The sequence below is a fragment of the Diuraphis noxia genome, unplaced genomic scaffold (genome assembly GCF_037042655.1).
Source record: "Diuraphis noxia isolate RWA-SAM2 unplaced genomic scaffold, SU_Dnox_SAM2 contig0001, whole genome shotgun sequence".
Taxonomy (NCBI): Eukaryota; Metazoa; Arthropoda; class Insecta; order Hemiptera; family Aphididae; genus Diuraphis; species Diuraphis noxia.
Genome location: NW_028301711.1, coordinates 22,717,335 through 22,725,685, shown reverse-complemented (window position 1 = coordinate 22,725,685; position 8,351 = coordinate 22,717,335). Strand labels below are relative to the sequence as shown.

The window sequence follows — 8,351 nt, the reverse complement described above, 5'->3', positions numbered from 1 at the left end:
ATTTATTATTTTTAACTATTTATTTTTATATTCAAATATGCAATATACGTTAAAAATTAAAAATTTAGTACTTGGTACATCACCGCTTTAACGCTCAGACCCAACGCTCGAAATCCCGTTATTGATTTTTAGGGCGTGTCTGTTTTCCTCCCAAATCCCATTGCCGTTTTCTCCCACGAACAGCTTTCAGCCCGAGATCAATAATAAGAAAGGATTCCATTTTCGTCCAAATGTAGTTGCTCATTTAATAATATTGTACTCTTACATACAAATGTTGTATGAAGTAAACTTTATTTTAATATGGGTGGGTTCTACTTGGGCGGTGTCATAATATTATTAATAGAACGCTACAAAGATATTTGTTGTCTCTATTTTAGATACAAGTGCATAATTCACTAAATTTAGGATCAGCATATTTATTAGAGCGAATTGACCCACTATAAAACTTAATAGGTAGTAAGAACATTATCTGTGTTTGTATGTGGATATTTGACAATCATTTTTAGTAAGTTAACCGTTTATAATGTACCATTAAGTTAAAATAACTATCTTTAAATCTTAATAATCGTATATAATTCACATACATACACAGATAATATTATTACTATTAAGTTTCACAATAGGTCGATTCACTGTTAACATACAAAGACTTTGACGGAGACAACAAATATCTGTGTAGCGTCCGCTTAAGTATCTATCATATTATATAACATATAAATGTGTGTTGAAGTAAAAATGATTTTCACACTTGAAATAATTTACTATCATATAACGCAATGAATAAAAATCCCTTATTACTTATAAATAGACAAAATATATGACTCATAATTTTTTGTTCTAACAAACTCAATGCATAATTTTTATTGATATTTTTGTGTTTAAAAAAAAATAGTAATAGTTATACCTAAAAAAAATGATGTTGAGTGGCTTTGTGAGGCGCGATCGTAGCGACGAGTGTACGTACCGGCCGGTGTTACTATTGCTCGCGGATGAGTGACCACTCGGGATTTTTAGCAACATATTATCCTTGCCATACATACACAAATACGTGTTACAAACTCCCAACTTAAAACCTACAAACAAATACACAAAAACAACCCCTACCGTACCATCCCACACCCTATGGCTTATTTAGCCATGGGTCTCCACTAGTAAAAAAAAATGAAATTGAAAGGTTACCTAGGTACTTATTTAATTATACTGAATACCATAATAATTTTATTTTCGTTTATTTATAGCAAATTAGCAAAGTAAACAGTAATATTTATTTTGTCGAAATGGTCGATGACGATTGACGACTACGTTTATGCTTTATTATAGCTTAATATCTTATTATTTATAGAGACAACAATATACGAGTATAGTATATTATATATATAATATGTATGACGTATATCTATAAAGTTATGTTTACACATTTTGAATTTTTCAATATTATAAATATTTAAAATTTATCTATTTTTTATTAATTTTATTAGACTTTTAATAATCATGCTAAACATGAATACCATAAACATTAAACTAGGTACCTTAGAAAAAATTTTGAGAGGGTGGGGGATTTTCCAATTTTCACCTCCCATTTAGTTGTCGTTTTTTTTTTTTTTTTTGATCCCACCCCTTTCAGAAATCATGTCTACGCCATTGTGCTCAACAGTTCCAATTTAGCTCCGTTAGTTTACAAATTAGAGTAAATTGACCTCTTATAAGAATTAAAGGTAACATTATTATCTAGGTTTTCACAGAGGCTTTTTATTATATTTCAATTTTGAAGCAACTTATGAGTATTTTTAAAACTGTGAATTGCTTGTATATCTTAAAATACTCATAACTCGCTTCAAAATTGAAATACAATAAAAAGCCTCTGTGAAAATCTAGATGATAATGTTACCTTTAATTCTTATAAGAGATCAATTTACTCTAAGTTGTAAACTAACGGAGCTATATTGGAACTGCTGAGCATAAAATTTGCCATGTTACGCATTTGAAAGACGAAGACAACACATGCGGATGTGGTGTCCTCTTAACCGAATAATGTCGAAATTAGCCATTCGTTTTGTCTAATATGTAATTTTTCGTTTATAAACATGAAATATCAATATTATCTGAATAATTAACCAGGTAACATTGGATAATGTTAAAAATTAAATATTAAATACAGTTGTTAGCATTCTATACAATAATAAAGCGTTAGAATGCCAGAGTATAATAGCATAATTAATCAAAAACCAAGTCAGTCAGTTATCTTACCGATAAAGTGAACAATATAATATAATATATGAGCTTAATATTTCATTTTACATGCTATAGTAAACGCTATATAAAATGAGAAATAAACTCAAATTAATAATTTATGCATTTTTTGGTAATTATTAATTGTATTTTAAATATATTCAAAATTGATAATAATTTAAAATGATTTTATACATTTTCATGGTTGTCAAGATATCAAAAAAATCTTGGATGGTACCATATTATCCGGTTAATGTTAACATTAACCAACATTTATTTATGTTCATGACGGGTAATATTAACGATTTTCTAATGTTGTATTATCCGACTAATGTCGACTTTATCCAAATGTTAACATTACCCTAATATATCTAAATATATATGATTAATAACAGTTGAGTTACGTGCATCGAGTGGGTACAGAAATGTCTGGCCGACCACACCAGCCATCGAGCCAGCCACAAATCTGTCTATGGCGTTCAAGTGGCCATCGTCCCGGAAGGCCTTCAGCCGGCGCTTCGTGTAGTCGTAGACGCTAAACTTGATGGCGAACTCAGGCGACGACTTGAGCAAGTTCAGCCCGTTTCCACGCCAAAATCCGAGTACGCCCTGGCCGTTGTACACTTGTCGGATCACCGCCCGAAAACGGCTGGCCTCGTTAATCTTTAAAATCAAACAAGAATAATTAATTTGAATATTATATAATAATTAGTGGCACTGTTTAGTTAACCTACACACCTTATACGAACATCATCACAGTTATAATGTATTTATTTTTATTATAAATTGAAGCTAATTTTTCAACTTTATTGATTCATATAATATTATTTACTTTTATAATATATAAAATACATTTATGGATATGGCCCCAGCCATATTACCTGAGAATTTGTTAAAGATTAAATAAAATACTATTAATAAATTATTCAACTGAGGTGTTACCCTGCAGCTCTACATGTTTTTGCATTACTTTTGACTAGACGAATGCGAATTATTTATGAATAAGACTTTATTATTTTTATCAAATGTATATTTTACTTGAAATCATGAGTTGATGAGTCACAGAATTTATGACTTTATATATATATAATGATTCTCACCTTGAATTATTATGCAAAAATAAGTCACTTATATTATGCTGATTGATTAAAATTGCAATTAATAAAATGTACCGTACATTGGTCTATACCACAACTGATACTATACACTTACTTAATCGATTCAAGGACGGATAAATTAAATATTCGCATATCATATTATACATAAATCTACATTTATGCACCACATAATTATTCATGTGCTGACTACTGACTTATGTAGAACGTTGAGTGGGAAACAATTAATATTTTTTTTTATTATTATTGTCGTCACGATTTATGAAACCCCTATTAATACAGTTTATTCGCCTATATCGCGGAAAAGACGTCAACGCCAACAATAGACAAATTAGTAACTATGTCAATTTAATTATGATTTAGATACTTTAAAATATTTAATTAATTCAATTTTTCGATTTTCAATGTATTTAATTAATTATTATTATTGAAAACTGTAATTTGTAATTGTATTATTTAAGTTTAATGACAAAAAATTATTGGATTACAATATATACAGCAGATACAGTACGGCTTGCAGGGAGGGCCATGGATCACCTAGCACACCCCGTGCGCACGCCTATGGCGATGGGCACCTTTTTTAATTTACAGCAGAAAATATCATCAAACGAGTGATTAAAGCGTTAGGTATCTGGTAGGTATATACTTTATATTAATACGTTCAACTACTTGACTAGCTAACTTGTGCACTCGTACTTATATTATACAATTTTTGTTTTTGGTTGAACACAATTATGTGGATATGCTTTGTCACGTTTTATCTTATACTTGATTTTATGTATTATGTATAGCGTATTTCCATACACAGCAATTAAATTGTAGAAATAACAAATAAAACTATTAATTTTACCAAGATATATCAAAAATAGTTTTTATACGTAAAATCTCTTCACAAGTTAACATGTAATATGAGTTATATTTTTTTTTTCAATAATGTCAAAATTATCTAAGTTATTTCAAACCAGTGTTACTAGGTAGTCAAAAAATTAAGTATTACTTGATTATATAAACGTTTAACGATTCTTATTTATAACTAAGTCTTACTTCATTGGTTTCACTAAAATATAAAATATCAATAGATGAATTTATGTATTCATAATATATTGAGCTATAATAACAAAATAACTATACAGTAAAGCATATTTATTTTAATATAATATTAATTAGTTATATTCGGTTGATTCGTAATAATAATAAACTTTAGTCTAACAGATTAAAGGCTATAGGTATAATATATTTTTATATTTTATTATAGTTAACATTGAAGTCTTAATTTAAGTCAAGGAAAAACTTCATACTCAAACAATTGAGAATAATAAATTTTAACACATTGATTACATATTTCATATATATTTATCCAAATAATACACAACTATTATCTACCTAAATAATAATACAATAAAAAAAGCATTTGTTATTATAATTGAAATTACAATTTTTATACTAATCAAATTGTGGAATTTTTTAGGAACCGCTTAATCGTTTATTACCTGACTATTCGGAGAAAACGACTTGAAGGTCTTTTATTAAACAATAAAAAAGGTATGGTAGTTCGGGAGGTAACTTGTTTATAGTTGGTAGGTCTTCCATGTAAAAGTGTTCGGTTTTTTTAATTATGAATGGCTATTACCTTTTTTTTGTATAAAAAAATTAAACTTAAATAAACTCCAGTAAGAAAAATACTATTTAAGGTAAAATAGGGTTCAAGTCTACTCTGACAGTGAAAAAAATAAAGTTATAATATAAAATTTAAAATTTAAAATTTATTTAAAAAAAAAATTCATGACAATAATCGTCCACGTTAAATGATAGTTACGGATATCATCCCATAATTTAAAAATAAAATTAGTTAAAATTATAAAATTACTAACCTATAAATATACACCCATAAAATTTATAAAACATAAAATAATTTATAAAAATTATAATTTTTATAATGATATAGTATTTGAAAATTTATTATGCCAAAAAAATTACTTATAACTTAAAAATAATAATTGTCCGAACAATCATTTTCATAATATTTCAACATAATTTTCTTGGTGTGTATTACGTCAATAACTATAATACACAATAAGTATTGTAATAATCATAAGATAAGTATGTGTGCTGTCGTAATATGTTTGATTGTTAACTAAAAAATTATGTGATACAACTTTTAGATATTCTAACCAAGATATTAATCCATTATTATCACTACCTATTTACTAAAAGATTATATTTAATTAATATATCTATTATATTTATTTTATTAACATTATATTTTATCATCTATTTTATATGGTCTAGATAAATTATTAAGTTTTTCATAAGTAAAGACTTAATAATACTGCGGAATTTTCATATATTGGCAAATAACACATTACAGCCTACAGGTAAGAAAACAATACTGCAGGTGGAACTTAAATCAAACCTTTTCATTAAGTACCTTTTTATTTAACAGGTATTTTAGCAAAGATAACAATCGCCCGATGCAAGTGCTTACATTTTGGTAAATATTTAATTTATCTACAGTATTGTATTTCATACGTTATATAATACTGAAAACCTATTTTTATTCAAGTCACAATAACATAAAATACGTTTCAGATATTTTGAATAAAATATATTCAAGTATAGGTATTATAATCACTAATTTATTTTTATCTCGTTTTATTTAACGAAACAAATCGTTTATTTCGTAATTAGACGTCACTAACGTAAGTTTACAAATACTATTTACTACTTAAACTTACTTAACAGTAGTATAGTACCCGTCATCTAACAAAAGTTCAAATAAAATATGTAGGCAAGTCCTGTACAATTAATCTTAAATGAAAAATAAACCGAAACTTCAAGACCGCGTTCGAAATAAAACATAAAATATTGAACCTCAAACTCGTTGTTATAAATAAAACCTGTTCGACAATGAAAACAGGTAATCGGGTATACGCTCTTCCCATAATGTGTATGTATTATTTTCCCAGGATACTTTTATTGTTTGGAAATTCAAATCAAGATAAAGATGTATTGCGTCATAATTCATTAATAAAAAATATTATTGATTTATTGCCGAGCTTATATTTCAACAGTCGTGTTTCGATTGTGAGATCAATCTAACGTATCATGTAGACGCTATTTTATAAATTTTTTTCGTATTGCGCTGTGTCCGGGAGTAAGCATGAAGGCCTATAGTTCGGACGCCTATTTGGCAGAATTTCTAGTTGGCACTCGTAGGTTTCTGGAATACGCGGTTGGGGGGGGGGGGCTCTCTTTCCAGACAGCGTGAACTGCCCAGAAAGCAATGCCGCCCGTGACCGGGATTCGAACGCAATCGACGCCTTAATCCGCCCTACCACTACACCCTTGTACACGCTAATATACTATAATAAACGCAATGGTCGTGATTATTATTATTATTATTATTATTATTATTACTATTACTATTACTATTATTATTATTATTATTATTATTATTATTATTATTATTATTATTATTATAATTACTATTACAATTATTATTATTATTATTATTATTATTATTATTATTATTATTATTATTAGTATCGTTAATATGTTTAAATATATGTACAGTAGAAACACTTTTTGTTTCTAAAATACTTATTATTTTTTCAGAAAATTTAATGTAAATGCATACTAATATAATTGTTGTATCACGCCTCAGAAGTTTTTCGCTTAAATTAGTCAATGAGATCAAAATAAGATATTGATTTATAACTGACCACGAAAATTGGATTACACAGCTCATCTTGCGAAAAAAGTAAATAATAAATTTCGAGTTATTCAAAATATACCTTGTCACATTTATGGAATACTTACTTATAATATACTTGTGAAAAATCTTGTATTGATGCCTATCTAAATTTCAAACTTACGGTATTAAAATTTATCACTGTACATTTGAACTTAAAATGTATATAAAAAAAAATTAGGTACGCCTGTTTATTGAATATTTTTAAATTACTTTAATAACACTTATGATAAATCATAATATATCAATTTTTAAACTTTTTGACCAAGAAAAATATTTTATCAATATTTATTGAAAATTTAAAAATTAAATAGAAAATTAAGATAATTTTCAAATATTTATAAAAAAGATTAAAAATTAAAAATGTCTTACAATAGTATAAAAAGAGTAAATATATTTTTTAAATCATACTATCTTTAAAAATTATACTATAAACATTTGATATATCCAGCATTTCTTATGTATCTACGTATATCTATTTTTTAATGAGGTACACTAAAATAAGATAATTGTTTGATATTTTATCATTATTGTTTTATACATGAATTCCTATTTCTTTAATATTCGAACTTTCGACACTCATCAAAAAATAATCATGGATAATAATCAATAATTTTAACTTTTAGGAATTTGGTCATAATTCTAACTTTAAGTTTTTATACAAAAATAATATTACTTTGTGTTTTCGATATGTTATATGAACAAATTACAAGGAGCTCTAAATTATTTTTTCAAGGTTTTCGGCCGTTATTATACATCTAATATAATTCAAAATATTTTATAATATGTAGAAAATTCTAGCTTTAACATTCGATCAACATTTAAAGTATCTACGGATATTATTTGTTTTTCAGTTACACCTTAAGAACAAAGTCTATTTCGTCGATATCTGGGTTTGCTTAGAAATTTCCTGTTTTCACCTAATTATATTGAAAGATATTAGGAATTTTCTATTTTTGACTTTAGAGTTTAGATTGACTTATAACTTACTAGATCTTCGCCATCAGATACTACTCTTTGAGTTGAAGATCTAAGCATTTTTCGATATAAAAAAAATCTCGTATATTATTTCAAAATCATTGCTTCACCTCCACCAAGAATCCAAAATAATAAGTATGTTAAGTATAATTTATTTTACTTATATATGTATATAGATATGTGAACTTCAGTGCCGGCCCAAGATACGGGCGAACAGGGTGGTAGCTCGGGGCGCTACTTTTTTAGGGGCGCATTTAATATACAAATATTTTATAAAT

The 8,351-nt window shown here is 26.9% G+C and overlaps 1 protein-coding gene across 1 annotated transcript; it reads right to left on the bottom strand.

Annotated features, from left to right (window-relative positions):
• Positions 1 to 2,586: 2,586 nt before the first annotated feature.
• Positions 2,587 to 8,133, bottom strand: LOC107165025 (mitochondrial adenyl nucleotide antiporter SLC25A23-like). The gene is made up of 2 exons (XM_015513072.1): positions 8,086 to 8,133; positions 2,587 to 2,892 (listed from the first exon to the last, which is right to left on the bottom strand). Exons 1-2 carry the CDS (start codon positions 8,131 to 8,133, stop codon positions 2,587 to 2,589), a joined length of 354 nt encoding a protein of 117 aa, XP_015368558.1.
• Between the last annotated feature and the right edge of the window lie 218 nt (positions 8,134 to 8,351).

Excerpts from the sequence above, each read along its gene's own strand:
- LOC107165025 (XM_015513072.1), bottom strand. The coding sequence starts at position 8,133 with ATGCTTAGATCTTCAACTCAAAGAGTAGTATCTGATGGCGAAGATCTA. Across the intron at positions 2,893-8,085 it reads TATCTGATGGCGAAGATCTA|ATTAACGAGGCCAGCCGTTT; the intron begins GTAAGTTATAAG and ends TTGATTTTAAAG.